This window comes from Acomys minous (genome assembly GCF_964271855.1).
Source record: "Acomys minous genome assembly, chromosome: 5".
Taxonomy (NCBI): Eukaryota; Metazoa; Chordata; class Mammalia; order Rodentia; family Muridae; genus Acomys; species Acomys minous.
In genome coordinates this window covers 28,427,955-28,442,953 of record NC_140494.1, presented here as the reverse complement: position 1 = coordinate 28,442,953, position 14,999 = coordinate 28,427,955, and the positions used below count along the sequence as shown (strand labels likewise).

General features: G+C 43.6%; 1 protein-coding gene across 5 annotated transcripts in view; it reads left to right on the top strand.

Moving 5' to 3' along the window:
• The first annotated feature begins 246 nt into the window (after window positions 1–246).
• The window catches only part of ODAD2 (outer dynein arm docking complex subunit 2), a 149,863-nt gene continuing 135,110 nt past the window's right edge, over window positions 247–14,999 (top strand). For 2 of the 5 annotated variants that reach the window (XM_084781066.1, XM_084781070.1), the window contains exons 1-6: window positions 2,483–2,627; window positions 4,842–5,104; window positions 9,940–10,097; window positions 12,510–12,696; window positions 13,672–13,778; window positions 14,762–14,898. In XM_084781066.1, the coding sequence (XP_084637192.1) occupies window positions 4,881–5,104; window positions 9,940–10,097; window positions 12,510–12,696; window positions 13,672–13,778; window positions 14,762–14,898 (813 nt within the window). In that variant the 5' untranslated portion in view covers window positions 2,483–2,627; window positions 4,842–4,880. Of the gene's footprint in view, window positions 289–1,039; window positions 1,492–2,482; window positions 2,628–4,841; window positions 5,105–9,939; window positions 10,098–12,509; window positions 12,697–13,671; window positions 13,779–14,761; window positions 14,899–14,999 lie in introns of those variants that run through there. The other 3 variants (XM_084781068.1, XM_084781069.1, XM_084781067.1) reach the window with 3 other exon arrangements.

Sequence of the window (14,999 nt, the reverse complement as noted above, 5' to 3'; positions counted from 1 at the left end):
CTGGTTGGGGGTCACCACACCATGAGGAACTATATTAAAGGGTCATGGCGTTAGGAAGGTTGAGGACCACTGCTCTACAGTGTAGAGTGTCTACATCAAGGCAATCCAGGAAGGCCTTTGTACAGGATGCTCCCCGCTGAGTGGGCTCCTTCAGTTGATGGTTCTTTTCTAAGAATACAGCTACTTAGACTCCTCAGACAGGTTCTACCAATGCTCTCCAAAACACCGAACCCTCGCCTTTCTTGGGGCTCGTCCTGCAGAGTCAAGTGACAGGCCAACCTTCATTAGGTGACTCGCCGATTTTATTCCTTGTGTGCCAGTCACTTGCCTAGATCTTAGGGACACGTGCCTAAAGGAAACAGCATTTTTTTCCCTGCCGTTCTATTGCAGTGCTAGGAGACAGGTGACAAGGCACAGACAAGTTATGGGAAGTCTTTCCTGGAAAGATGGGAGTCAAGAAAGTCTATTTAGATCCTGCACAGGTGAAGGGTCCGTTGAGGAAACTGGTCCATCCTCAACAGCATTGATGCTTTCAAAAGAAAGGAACTAAAAACTTCTACAGTCTGTACCCGGGGGGTGGGGGGGTGGGGGGGGGTCTGTACTTGATACTGTCGTGCCAGGAGATTCCTTTGCTCCTTTGACGTCTGGGAATTAGTCCAGGAACTGTTCAAAACTGTCTTGCACTTTAATCCATCTACTGCCCCTACACGTCTTGTCCCCTATGAGAGTGTACTGCTCCGTCCCTGTCTGCTACCAGGGTTGTCTTTTTCCCACTCTCTAAGTCCCCAGGGGTTCCTTTTTGGTAGAGTGTCTGCAAGTGGGGTCGAGATCATCTTAATGGAGTAGTGCCCCTGCAGACGACCAGAGTTTACCAGTACCCAGCGACTCACAACTGCCCAGCCCTTGAGGGTCCTCTGTTCTCTTTTGGCATCTGCACTCACCCGCTCCCCACATAATTAAAAATAGACTAAATCTTAGAAAAACGTATTTTAATGAGCAAAGGCAATACTTTCTTACACAGATGGAAGAGAGGTTTTCATTTCACTAGTTTTTCTGCAGGAGGCTGTTGTTGAGTGTGTTCAGCCTTGTGAGTCTGAGTTCTACCGCAGTTACTTTAAGAATAAAAAGCTGCAAGCCTGAAAATACACTAAGATAGTCCCAGTGCTACTTTTGAGGGTTTTGATAGTTTCCGTGCTTAGAATGCTATCCTCTGGAAGCCTGTGAAACATCACAGAATATTCTAACGCCTCTTTTCTGAGCGCTTTCTGTTCCGTTTTCGGAGCCCCTCTGAGTCCCTGCACTGAGCTGGGATGAGCCCGAAGGGTTCTGCAGGCGCCAGGGTGCAGGACTGAGCAGCTCGAGGGTTCCGGCAGCTGCTGCGGGAGCCCCGGGGCAGGGCGTGCTGCGTCCCCCGCAGCGCGGGCTAGCGGGTGTTTACCGGTGTCCTAGCAACAGCTCGCGCGGGCACTGGCGTGCCTGGCGACGCGGCAGGTGAGTGGTCGCTGTGGTGAGGTGCTCCGAGGTGGGGCGCGCAGCCTAAATTTCTTTTGGGCCTCCTGGTCCTTGGCTCCCCTTTCCTCTAGCCTTTCTCCCATCCCTCTGCATTCCTTCCACTGTGGTGCCTCTCCAACTCTCTCAGGTCTCGCTCACCTCTCTCCAGTCCCCAGCTGTGCTCTCCCTACCGCCCTACTACGTCCTCGGCCCTTCTCCCTTCACGCACTTTGCTCAGGTTCCCAAGCTGGCCTAGGGTCCTCTTGCCTTCCACTTACTCTGACACTGCCCACCTCCGCCTTTCCCGTCCCTTCTTCCCTTCTTCTCTTCCTAGTCTTCCCGTGCTCAGCTCTCTGCTTGGCCTCCCTCTTGCACCTCGACCTTTCGCCTTCACCCCCGCCCACCTCTTCTGGCATCTATCTCTACCAGTGCACTTAGCACTCCAGCCTCAGGGGCTCAAGCTTGAATTGTGCCCTCCCGTTGTCACAGTGCTTGTGTTTTCGTACCACAGCGTGTCTAGCTAAATCGCACCGTGTTCATGTTAGTTCTGAAATCCATTCTTTTGCTAAGGTTTGCGGAGTAGTTTCTTCACTCACAGAGTAGCCACACATGTCCTGGATCGCCATAGATTTTACACTTGGAAATTTACATAGCCTTCCGAAGAATTGAATTGTTACAGAGATTATTTCCAAAACTGTGGCGTTTTGTTAATGGTAAAAAAAAGCTTGGAACTTAGCATAAAAGAAAATTTCTGTTAAATGAGTTGAGAAAACTAGCAATTAGTCATTACAATTTTGCACGTGTGCACACACATGAGCACACATTTGGTTCCTTTATAACTCTGATTTTTTTCGTGGAAACTCTAATTCAAAGATAATGTGACGTGTATCTGTCAAAGTAAAAGATATAATGGAGTGGTGATGATGGGTCTGGGAGAAACTTTTGATAAGATGTCATAGTTTTGTTTGTTCGAACACCACCTGCTTTCTTTTTTCTTTCTTTTTTAAAGCTCTCGCTTTTGGGATTGTCGCAGTGTCTAAGGCATTCTTAGGACTCCTGCTAATTCGAAATAGAGGCTGTTCAGTTTCAGGGTTCCTCTTCATTGACTAAGAAAAGGAATTTTCATAGATTTAAATGTGAGTTGAATTGATATTTCTATAAATATTTTTATGAGCAAAAGAACTTTCTGCATGTCTCAGTTCCTTTTAATGTGTCTTCTAAGATGTCGCCATGGTGTTGCCTAGTGACTGCCATAGACTTGTGTAGTCTATAAAACTCAATTTTATTTAGAAAGAGTGAAGGAAAGAAATGGTGCACACGCTGCATGTAAGATTATTAACAGTTAAATTTGGCCAGACTATCCACTGACACTTTTCTGGATTAGTTGAAGTATTTGCACATTTCTGTTGTTTATACTTAGTCTCAGAACACCAGAAAACTAAAATGTCAGACAAACATGCTGTATGCATTTGACATCAAAGCAATTTCTATCAATTAGCAACAGAAAAAAAGAAATCACAGAAAAATCTGTATATCACATTTTGTTTCACTGAGCACTAACTACCTCTGTATGTCTAGGTGTGTGTCTGTGTGTGGTGCAGAGAGAGAGACACACAGAGACACAGAGAGAGACAGGGACAGAAACACACACAAGGAAGTGGTTTTCCACAACATCTGGATTTTGTAACATATTTTGTAATGACACTTTAGTATTTTGAAACCAAGAATACAGATAATATTCTTACACAGATAATATAATTTTAAATTCTATTAATAGTCTGTGAAGGGAAAAAAATTGTAAATGTTTAGGTACTAGCATATCTAGGGAGTGATGCAACCTGGGATGGAATTACCCGACGTGGTATGTTTCCAAACTCAGGCTGACACGGTGGTGTGTCAGGCTGGATTTTAAACTTTGTGGCTGACATTGTCATCACAGTGTGATTTCACAAGATACTGAGCTCTTGACTAAAGTTCTATGTAGAGCAAAATATGCAAAATTTTGTTTCATTTATATGACATTTCCAATCCTGAGATATCCAATGTATGTTAACATTGCTTTGTGACTTTCCTAAAGCGGGAGGGACATTTTAGGCTGCAGTATTACTTACCTGAAGTCTTCCGAATACCAGATGCCTACAGGTCTCAGGAGGGTTCTTCCTGCTGGGCACTCTTATGCATAAGATGAGTATTTGAGTCCTTGGCACTCATCACTAGATGCCACTAATGTCATTCTGTCATTTGGCAACTATTAATAGACTTGTCCACAGTGTTGCTGTCTCTGTCCCAGCAGGAAATGGTCCCCGGGAGAGGAGCCGCTGAACTCCTGTTATTGGAGTTTGCATTTTAATATGGTACTGAAAGTAAAATCCCCACCATTTGTGTCAAACCTTGTGTTTCCAAGCCTTTGTTAAAATGGCAGATAAGAAAAGCTCAGTTTATTTTGTATTTACTTTTATGACCATCCAATATTCTGGAAGGAAGGTTTTTATGGCCAATGGCATTCCAAAAATATAGATGATCTTTAAACAATACTATCATTGTTAATACATTGTTACTTTGTTCTTTTAGTTTTTCAAATAAAGTCATCTTTTTACTATTAATTTCTGTTTAGCCAAAGTGAAATACATTTTATTTGGATTTGTTTTAAATTTTACTGCTACAGTTTTAATAACCAGTTTAGATAAATAGGCTAAAAATCTCTGCCCTGTTCCTAAGCAGTCACACTTACTCTTAAGAGAGCAATATTTCTATTTTGTGTATGATCTATACGAGCAGGGCTCATATCAGGACTCCCTTGGGCGCCCTGAATAAGCACAAATATTGTACTAACTTTTATCAAGAATTAAAATGACAATTCACAATCACACTTTGATCCTAGCGGAACTCAAGACCCTTGGGAGAGGACTTGCCTGCCTTCAGATATTGTGAGTCTAAGAGGCTCAGAACAACAGGTTTCATTTAATTGCCTAATTCTAAATGACGTGTGGCTCAGATGGAGTATGCCTTTTCTTACTCAAACCCCCAGCCTCCTGCAGAGCTGGGAAGCAGCACTCTCACTGCCAACCTCCTCTGATTCTGTTTTTCCATTCTTAGAGTTTCCTTTTGAGCTTTCTGCCCAGCTGTTCTTTTTCTTAGGTTCTTGGAAATTAGAAATACGTTATTAATTTTAGGGTAGGCTGATACTGGCAACTCCTTCAATACAGGTCGGGTTTTATGTAGCGATGCTTAGCTGTTTTAAAGCACCAAAAGAACAGCAACATTGTTAAAAATTCGGACTGTAGCTTGGATAGTCCTGGTCTAAAGGCTTGACAGTGTGGAAGCCTCTAACTCTCTCTGTTTTGCTGTAGTGTGTGTTCAGAGCTTGGCTCAGAGCATTGACAGCACCCATGGGTGTGGCGTTGACCAGATCGGCACAGTGGACTGCTGCGGGGTACGGGACTGGAACCCTGGAGATGACCCCTCTGAATGAGTCAATATTGAATGAAATCACTAAGTTTGTGGAGTCTTTTAGTTATGAATACCCCCAAGAGGCAAAATTTATTTTTGTAGAACCACTTGAGTGGAAAACAAATTTGGAACCCTCAGCATTTGAATCAGGTTATGTTGTCAGGTAAGCCACATAATTGCTTTTAGAATTTAATATCAACTTTATATAGATTTTCGCTGACTGGATACATATTATCCATGATTAGATATACATATATGTATGACTGTATGCTGTATTTGAGTAATAAGCAAGCACAGGTATGTATTTACTTGAGGGCGCACCCTTGGCTAATTATGCAGCTTGGTTATTCTCTTTTCTGTCACCTGCCCCTTTCTGAGGTTGTATTTTCTCTCTTAAAGGCTGATCTCATAAAAAGCAGCTTCCTAGCTCACTGAAGCTTCCTGTAGTCAGCCTCCTTCTTTCCCTTTGGGACTGTTTGGACAATGAAGTCAAGATTTCATTGTTACAATTGCAAATCCATTCCTGAACTGCATTGAGAAGCTGTTTAGTGACATATCTCCTTTTTCTGAATTTTTTAGTTTTTAAAAATTAAAAAAAAATTTTAAAAAATTTTAATATTTGCCAAGGATCACTATCTGCCCCAGAGCTAGTCATTTGTAGATGACCTCCCAATTCTTGGTTGCTCCTGCCTAAGTTCAATATTTTTTCTAAACTTTTGAAAGATGGACTCATCTGTAAAACCAATTAGAAACACGTTAGCTACTTTGTAAAAGATGGCTTTACATCAGATGACAGAAAAACTGTCATCATATCTGGCCTCTGCATCACTCCTATGTGCCAAGTCCGAACATGACCACATCTGTCTCCTTAGTTGGTGTGGATGCACCACACTCAATTGTGTCACTGTTTTTCTTTCTCTTGAACAAATTATTTTGACTTATTTTCCATATGTAGCCTCTGCCTGTAGTCTTTCTGCATGCCGTCCCATTCTAAGGGAGATGCACTGGCATTTTGGTGCCATGGATGTCTTGAAACAACAACCTCTTACTACTTTACTTCTGTCAAACCTATGAAACTATTCTCTTTTGCTGTCCACCACTTTTGTTTCTGACGTTCACCGGAGATGTCTTTGATGTTGAAAGGGATAAGAAAGGTCCAGTAGTATCACTTACTGGAAACTAAACCATGCCTGTATGGCTCTGATGAAAACCAGATGGGTACTGACTGCCTTAAAAAAAAAAGGCAAGATTTACAGGTAAAATTTTATTAATAAAAAAATAACAGAAATTATCTAGGTCTTAACACACTAAATTAAGGAATGTTCAACAAACTATAATCACTTTTCTGTTGCTGTGACAAAATACCTGAGACATCAACATGAAAGAAGGAAAAATTTTGTTTTGGCTCATGATTTCTGATACTTCACCCCCCCCCCCACCCACCCAGTCATTGTTTTGGGGCTGTGGGGAGGTAGCAGCAGTATGTGGTGGAAGAAACTGAACTCACCTCATGGTATCTGGAAAGAAAAGAAAGAAGTAACAGATACAAAGCCCCAATCTCTTCAAGGGCATACCCTCTGGCATGTTAGTTTTCTTTCCTGTTACTGTGATTAAAAAGTAGTTTGACAATTAAAGGGAGAAGGCTTGTCTGGCTTATAGTTGCAGGGGAGTGGAACCAGGCAGGAGGGGGAGCCAGTCACATGTCCCGAAGCCAGGAAGCAGGGAAAGGTCAATAAACTCAGTGCTGCTGCTCAGTTCCCGCCACAGTTAATTTCTACTAACTCGACACAAACTAGACACACCTTGCAGGAAAGCACGCCTTTAATCCCAGCACTCGGGAGGCAGAGGCAGGTGGGTCACTGTGAGTTCGAGGCCAGCCTGGTCTACAAAGCGAGTCCAGGAGAGCTAAGGCTACACATAGAGAGACACTGTCTCAAAAAACCAAAACCAAACCAAAACAAAAAAACAAAAAACAAATAAACAAAAGAAAGAAAGAAAAGAAAAGAAAGGAAGGAAGGAAGATTCTCAAGTGAGGAATTGCCTCCACCAGCTGTACTTGTGGGCGTGTCTGTTGGGGGACACATGGGCAGTGCCATCTCTGGGCAAGTGGTTTGGGCTGTATTAGAAGGTTATCTGGCAACTCCAGGAGAGCCAAGCCAGTGACAGTTCTGGCACCGTCTCTGTGTCAATTCTCACCTCTAGGATGCAGCCTAGAGCACCTGCCATGGCTTCCTTTGACAACAGACTGTAATCTATAAGCTAGATAAACTACTCCTTCCTCAGGTTTGTTTTCAGTCAGTGTTTTATCACAACAGAAAGCAAAGCCGAACAGAAATTGGTCCCGGGAACATGGGGCGTTGCTGTGATGGACCTTGCCACTTGGCTTTTATTCCTTGGACTATCCTGGGAAGGAGGTGGGGGAGGGTGTTGGAACTTTGGGCTGTTTGAGTGTTCAGAGCCTTAATGAGCTGATGTGGGAGCTTGGAAGATAAGAATATTAAAAGAAATGCAGAGGATGGGGGCTAACGAAGATTCAGGGGAATGTTTGAGTGTCCCTCAAATATTACTAGAGACATTTGTGTAATACTTTGAATTGAGAAGCTGTGGTTCCTGGTCAGCTGGGGCAGCAGAATCGCTTGTGATTAACAAGACACCAGCCCCGCTAATTTGAAACCTTTGGTGTACTGGGACAATCAATGCTGGTTAGCTGCAGCTAAAAAAAAAAAAAATCAGTAGATTAGTAAGAGACCAACATCACGGAGGTGAACTCTTCTGGGAAACATTTCCTCAGGGTTAGCACGTAGAAGCTGTGGTCCAGAGAGGCCAACATTGCATCTCAGGCTGGATGCTGAACTTGGCCACGCCTGAGTCTTTCCCAAGGGGTGTAGGTTTTGAAGGCATGGAGAAGTCAGAGAGAGAGAGAACCTGAGGGTTGGTGCCATGTGAGACTTGGAGAGGGCAAAGCTATAGGTGCAGTCCTAAGGTAGAGTCCTCAGGATTGAAGGACTCAGTGTCATAAGGAGCATCCTGTGGTGGTGTAGTTCTTGCTTCTCCGCTGGATTATAAACTTCAGCTGGTGGGCAGTGAGGGACCCCTCCCCCACACTCCTTTTCTAGTTCCCACCACCATCCCCAGTTCTATGGCTTTATGTTCTTGGCTGTCAGTCAACCTATAGCTCAGCCCTGTGGTCCTCTATTTAGTATTAAACGACCATGCCTTTAAGTGAAGTCACCTTTACAAATGTGCTTCATCGTAAAGAGCATTCCAGGAGCTTGTTGTGTAGAAAACACAGTTTCTACACGGATGTCACGGGCTAACTCGACAAGCATGTTGTGCATCCAATTATCCCGCAGGTAGTTATTTGCCATCTTCTAGATGCAGTTACTGTTTGAGGCACTGGGGGTAGAGCCAGTATCCATGGGTACCAAGTAGTACCACACTGATGGAGATCCCGTGGTAGCTATTGATGTTGCCCACAAACGGCTACAAAACCAATCACTTAATTAAAAACAAGTTTAGTATAGTTCTGGAAGGCAGGGTCTAAAATGAATCTTCAGGGTTAAAAAAAAAAAAGATCAGAGTATGATAAGGGCACCTTCACGCAGGAGATTCCCTTTCCCAGCTTCTGGAAGGTTCTTCCATTCCTTGGCTTGTGGCCACACATAGCTGTCAAACCAGCTTCCAGTGCCGAGGCAGAGCTGTCTTCCTTGTTAGTCCACCTGCTTATCTATCAATTTACTCTGCTTTTATCCCAAGGGGAGTATTGTGGAAGGCTGTTATTGTCTTCCATATTGTCTTCCAAGGTCTCTTGCTCTGCTCGTGTTTTAATGACATAGTACTGTGGCTCCCAAAGGCTTCTGTGGTAAAGCCTCAGTCATCAGGGTAGAGCAGTTTGGAGGGGGAAGGACCTGTAAGAGATGGGCCTATTGAGAGATGGCAGGCCATCGGCGGCATCAGCTGAACAGGGATGTCAGGGCTCGGTCCCTCTTCTTCCTTTCCACCCCTTGGCCTGTATGGTACACGAGCTGCTATGTGCTCTCACCCTCGTGCATTGCCCGGCTATAGTCCCAAAGCAGCAGGGCCAAACCACTGTGGACTAAAGCCTTACAAACGGTAAGCTGAAACCAACCTTCCCTGTTTTGAGCTGATAATGTCAGGTATTTTGTTATAGTAGCCAAAATTAATTAATACGGCGCCAGAGGCAAATAATCTGGATCTGTCTGATTTGCTCTTTATGGCTAATCAGGACAGTTCCACAGCTCTTTCCCCACACGGCAGCTTCAAATAGACTGCCGGGTCTTCACATGCAAGCAGCTCTCTCAGGGATATCCACTTGTAATAAACTAATGTAAGCAATAGCTAATTTAAAAACATGTTTAATTTGTGTTGTAGGTTATAGCAATGTACATCAAGGTCACTCCCATGAAACTCTTGAAATACTTAAATCCCTAACCAAAAAGCAAAAAACAAAAGCCCAAGCATTAAAAATGGGCGAAATCAGAAACCTGGGAGATCTAACAATTTCTGATTGGCTAGATAAAAGGTTATTTAGGCAAATTGGCTACTGTGCTAAGGAGGAAAGAAACTGAACAATGGTGTTTAAAGTGGGGAGATAACCCACAGGAGGTTCTGCTTTGCCTGTCTGTTCATGAATACAAAGTAGACAAGAACGTTTCCTAACCACTAAGTACTACGGTGCGAAAAATTTCCAAATAAAGTAACTTGGGAACCCCAGAGTGTGAGTGCCTTGCGGGGGAACTGGTGGGCTTTCCAAAGACACCCAAAATAAGCATTTCCTTAGAGAAACGCCCCTGAAAACTGTGGTGAGTTGAGTTCGGAGCACCAGGGACTGTGGGGGATCATGTCCCACCTGGTGCTCACCGCGGTGGGATGAGTCACAGCGTGAGAGTGTGACTCCCTGAGAGGCCAGGGAGAGCTTCCAGATCCGTGTCTTCTGGCGCGAAGGTAACTTCAGCTTTCCTCTCCCCCATTTTGTAGTGAAACAACAGCCACATCGGAAGAGGTTGATAAAGAGGGACAGCCCTTGCTGCTTCTCTCTGTGCCTAATATTAAAGTCAGGAGCTTTGGGCAGCTGTCAAAGTTGTTATCAATCGTCAAAGGCAAGAAGGTGCAGGAGGCACAAGCCTGTATCGAAGGTGATTTGCACTCTCCACTTGGGCTTTGAATTTTCAGACACACAATCTTGGGGGAGGGGCGGCCTTAATTATATTTGGTTGAAAAAAAAATTCTACCATGTAAAAGATAAAACGTCGTCATGTCCCACTTCCTGAGCCTTATTGCTCACTTCCCTTGGCTGAACTGTTAATGTCCGCATCCAGTTTCTGCTTTAAAGGAAAATCCGAGGTGTTCTAGGCTTCTCATCTTAGCATATGGCTTCCGGAAGGCCGAGTGCCCTGTCCTCTCTAAGGTCATGCTAGGGACAAGTGACAGGTACCAGCACCTGAGTCCGTCTCCCCAGCATGACAGTCTATTAACTCCTAGAGGGATTTGAACTCTTCCTTTGAGGCCATGACCCTTTTTATGCTCCTTTCTCATCCCTTGGCCATGCTCCACTTGTGACATCACAGCCTTCTGTGCATAATTATGTGCGTTCAGCACCATAGGAAACTGTCCCTTTTACTTAGGTTACACACTGGCTTCACTATTATTCATTCATACATGTCTAATGTGAAAAAAAAAATACTGATTGGTTGCCTCTTACACTTGTGTTATGGGCATTTCCCACCAGGAGAAAAGCCTGCTCATGGACAATGATGTATCCTATGTCTTTTCTGGGCTTAGAACAGGTGACTGAATGTTGCCTACTTCTATGAGGTGACAGGATGCTTCTTAAAAATAAAGATATTAGGGCTAGAGAGGTGGCTCAGTGGTTAAGGGCACATATACAAGCATTAGGACTTGAGTTCAAATCCCCAAACTGATATAAAATTCTGGCCATAGTTGTGTCTGTCTGTAACCCCAGCACTGTGAGTGTGGGCACAGGCAGTAGGTTTCAAGCTTGCTGGCTGCCAGCCTAGACCCTTATCAATAAGGAGGAGAATGACAGAACAGGTTACTGATAGCCTTCTGTTACCTTTGACTGTGTGCAACCCATACATACGTGTGTGTATATTACACCACATTAAACACACAGACACCCTCCGCCTTGGAGCAGCAGCTTCATTTGATCTCATTCCAACTATTCATTATGTGGCCACCTATCAACAAAGTTAATTAGGGATGAGATTTCAAGTGCACACCCAATTCAGGACAGCAGTTAGCACAGGAGACACAGTCTCGGGACCAGTATATGCTTGCTCTGGCTACATACTCATTCTTCACTGGATTTTTGTCCTTCCTGCAAGGGCTTCATTCAACCCCAAACTTCATAGCACATGACCATTTGGAAGGCAGGTCCTCCCCTGCACCTCATCTTTTGTGTCTTTTTAAAAATCTTCATTAGACACCAGCTGCAAGGCAGGTAAGTTAAAGGGCTGGATATGTGGCTTGTTCCCTGGTCCTTTTTTTTTTACTCTTACATAGAACCATACCAGATAATCTTCTGTGGCATAGCTCACTTCCTGTTGGAGAGTTAATGTCATCATTTCTCATGGACATTGTCTGTCCAGATCCCAGCATTTCAATTTTCATCTTTCTTGAATATTCAATTCTAAACACAGTTTTTTTTTTCATTTTCCTTACTCTCAACTGTATTATTTTTAAATTTACAGACTCCATTTTCTGCATCTCTAGGATCTGGTTCTTTTTCGTTTCTTTGTTTCTTTGTTTCCTTCTTTGTTGTTTGTTTGGTTTTTTTGGGGAGGGGGGACAGGGTTTCTCTGTGTAGCCTTGGCTGTCCTGGGTTCACTTTGTAGACCAGCCTGGCCTCGAACTCACAGAGATCTGCCTGTCTCTGCCTCCCCTGAGTGCTGGGATTGCAGGTGTGCACCACCATGCCTGGCATGAGATCTGGTTCTTATCTGAATCATTTTGGCTATGAGTTTTCACTTGTCCTTCACAGCCTTGCTTGGCTACGTTGACTTAGCATGAAGAGGTCAGGCGATGTGCACCAAAAGGCACTGATGAGAAGCCAGGCCATTGCAGGCAGGTGGGAAAAGTACAGGAGACCTGTAGAATGAAGGAAGCCTGCTAGGGAAAGAAAGGGCTTGGGACTGAGGAAGAATGGCAGGCACAGACATGGTTGCTCATGGTTTGAGTGTTGGGTCTAAGGAGAGGCATTTCCCTTCAGATCAATTCTGAGCATGCTCATTGACTGCATGGACTTCCTACTAACTCCCACAGACTGTGAAATAAGGGAGCTGGTCTTGGTTTTTGGACTTCCTAGGAAGAGGATGTACATAGCTGGCGTAATACAAGGAAGACCACGTGAAGAGGCATGAAATAGATCCTGGTACAATGGACTCTGGGAAGGAGGGAGGAGCTCTAACAGGCTTGGCCAGAGGAAGCTGAATGCAAGGAACCAACTTAAGGAGAATTGGTGGGATTTCTTAGTATTTGTATTTGTTGCACTGGATAATCTTTATTACTTATGTTGATAATTTTGTCAGCTAACAGAGACCCTGTTGTGAAAATCTTGGGTCCCGATTATGGTGAAATGAAAGAGGAGTCTACCGCCTTATCTCTCCTTGATACGATCACCAAAGACGAAATGTCGTATATTAAAAGGAAGGTTGCCATCCTGCTGAAGCAGCTGGACCTGCATCTACTCAACCATTCCCTGAAGTACATCTCACTGTGAGTGTTAGAGAAACATCTCAACCTCAGTCACGGATGTGCATCAACATCTTAAGCAATACAAAAGGGTAGCAGTTACCACTGCTGAGTTAGCGTTCCCATTTACAGGAGCAAAGTGTCCGTTCTATTGGACTTATTTATACCAGTTCTAATGACACTTCCAGTTTCTATTGCTAGAACATACTAGTGGGCTTTTCTCTAGGTCAGAGGGCTCTCTTCAAAGACTCTTTAGATAATCCCACATATTATTACGTGATAGCACAATAGGATGTAGAGTTTGTGTAGTACAAATTGTGTTCATGTTTCTAGAATTTTCTAGGAGTATGATACCATTGTTATGAAATAAACTCTGGAGGGCAGGCAAGATGGCTCAGCAGGTAAAGATGGCTGAGGCCAAGCCTGATGACCCAAGTTCCATCCCATGGTGGAGGGAGAGAACTGACTCATAGAAGTTGTTCTTTGACCTTAGGACTCGAACTAATTCATGCCATGTATGTGTGCCCACACACAGATACACCAATTAAATAAAGAAGTAATTTAAAAAGAAATTAATATTTGTGTTATTTAATGTTATAGTAAATATGAATTTCTTTTCAATTTACTTTTTAATGTTATTTTTGGGGGCTTTCAGATATGAATGTACTGTATGTTTAGGACATTTGCTCTTGTAGCTCCATTTTAGAGATGCTCTTACCCCTCCCACTGGTCCACTGGTCCCTTTGTTTCTCTGGACATTTTGTCTTTTACTTTCATGCCATACATGTGTGTATAATGATTTTCTTTATTTATATAAAACCTTGACCAATGTGAATTTCTTAAGATTTTTTGCCAATAATGACATATGAGTCTAACATGGCTAAAATGAACTTCAGCGTTACTTACACATAGGCAGGTCCCCCTGACATAATGGAATGTATGCACATCTTTCCTTTAGATTCTGGCTCAAAGCACTTGATTTGTTAATGTTTGTTTCAGACAGATCCGTTTGAATCCAGGGGTGTTTAAGAAAGATATTGATCTGCTCAAACGTTTCTCGGGAAAAGGGGAACACACGGTTCTGGAGTCAATTGATTACACTTCAGGTTTGTGTCTTCTCAGGTTCATGTGGTCACTTATATTTTCATAATTGTCCAAATCACTTTCCCAGAGCTGAACTCCAGTTGAATATTCAAGATAATGAACTCTCTCATTTCACTAAAGATCTATTTTATTGAATCTTGTAGAGGAATTTTAATTCAGAACATGGCTGTTCTGGCAAGAGATCACACTCAAAGATCTTCTAGGGCTGTGTGATCCAGCTGGGATACAAACACACCTTTAATCCAGGAGACAGAGGCAAGAAGATCTGAGTTCAAGGCTGGCCTGGTATAGGACAAGTTTCAGATAAAGAAAAGCTTAGGTCCAGGCATGGTGGTGCATGTCTTTAATTCCTAACAATGAAGTAAAGTTAGTTTGTAGAAGGAGGCACCATGTTTGAAAGTGATGTTTAATTCGGTGGCAGAATAGGATATGCCCAACTCTCATGAGAAGAGAGAGGAAAAGGAAACTACTTACTTAATGGGCAATGGAGAGAGAGAGAAGAGAGAGAGAGAGAGAGAGAGAGAGAGAGAGAGAGAGAGAGAGAGAGAGAGAGCAATTTTACCAGGAAAGTTTTACAGAGAGAGATTCAATGGGAGAATAAGCTAGACACAAGTGAAGATGGAACAAGCCAGAAAATGAGAAGGAGCCAGAAGATTAGAGCAGACTGCTAGAGTTAGTGTGAGGCCGAGCAGAGCAATTCAGAGGCCGAGAGAAAAGCCAGATTGAATAAGTCAGTTGGGAGAGGAGTTTGAGCCACAACACCTGAGTTGAACCAGCCATCCCAGACCTCAGAAAGAACAAGAAAGGGTGAGCTTATTAAGCAGTAAGTCCCAGAGGCTAGAGGCTTCCAGGACTTTGCCTAGGTTAGTAGACAGAGGCAGTAATCCTCTGAGACAACGATTGAAACAGGCCAATCAAGGTCCTTTTATAGAAGCTGATATGTTTTCACCTCATTAAACTGAGCTTCTCCTGCTTATGGTTTCAGATTATGAGTTTTCAAATGGGTGTCGTGCCCCACCATGGAGACAGATTCGAGGGGAAATCTGTTACTTGCTGGTGAAGCCACATGACGTGGAAACTCTGTGGATCACCTGCAGCGCAGAAGGGGTGTTTTTAAATGGTGTAAGTACTCTTTAAAGAAACAAAACCAAGCCTTGATGTCTGGGGTTCTGTGCTAAGTGTGTGAGGGGTGGCTCGAATCATGGGGTGTGTCCTGAGGACGG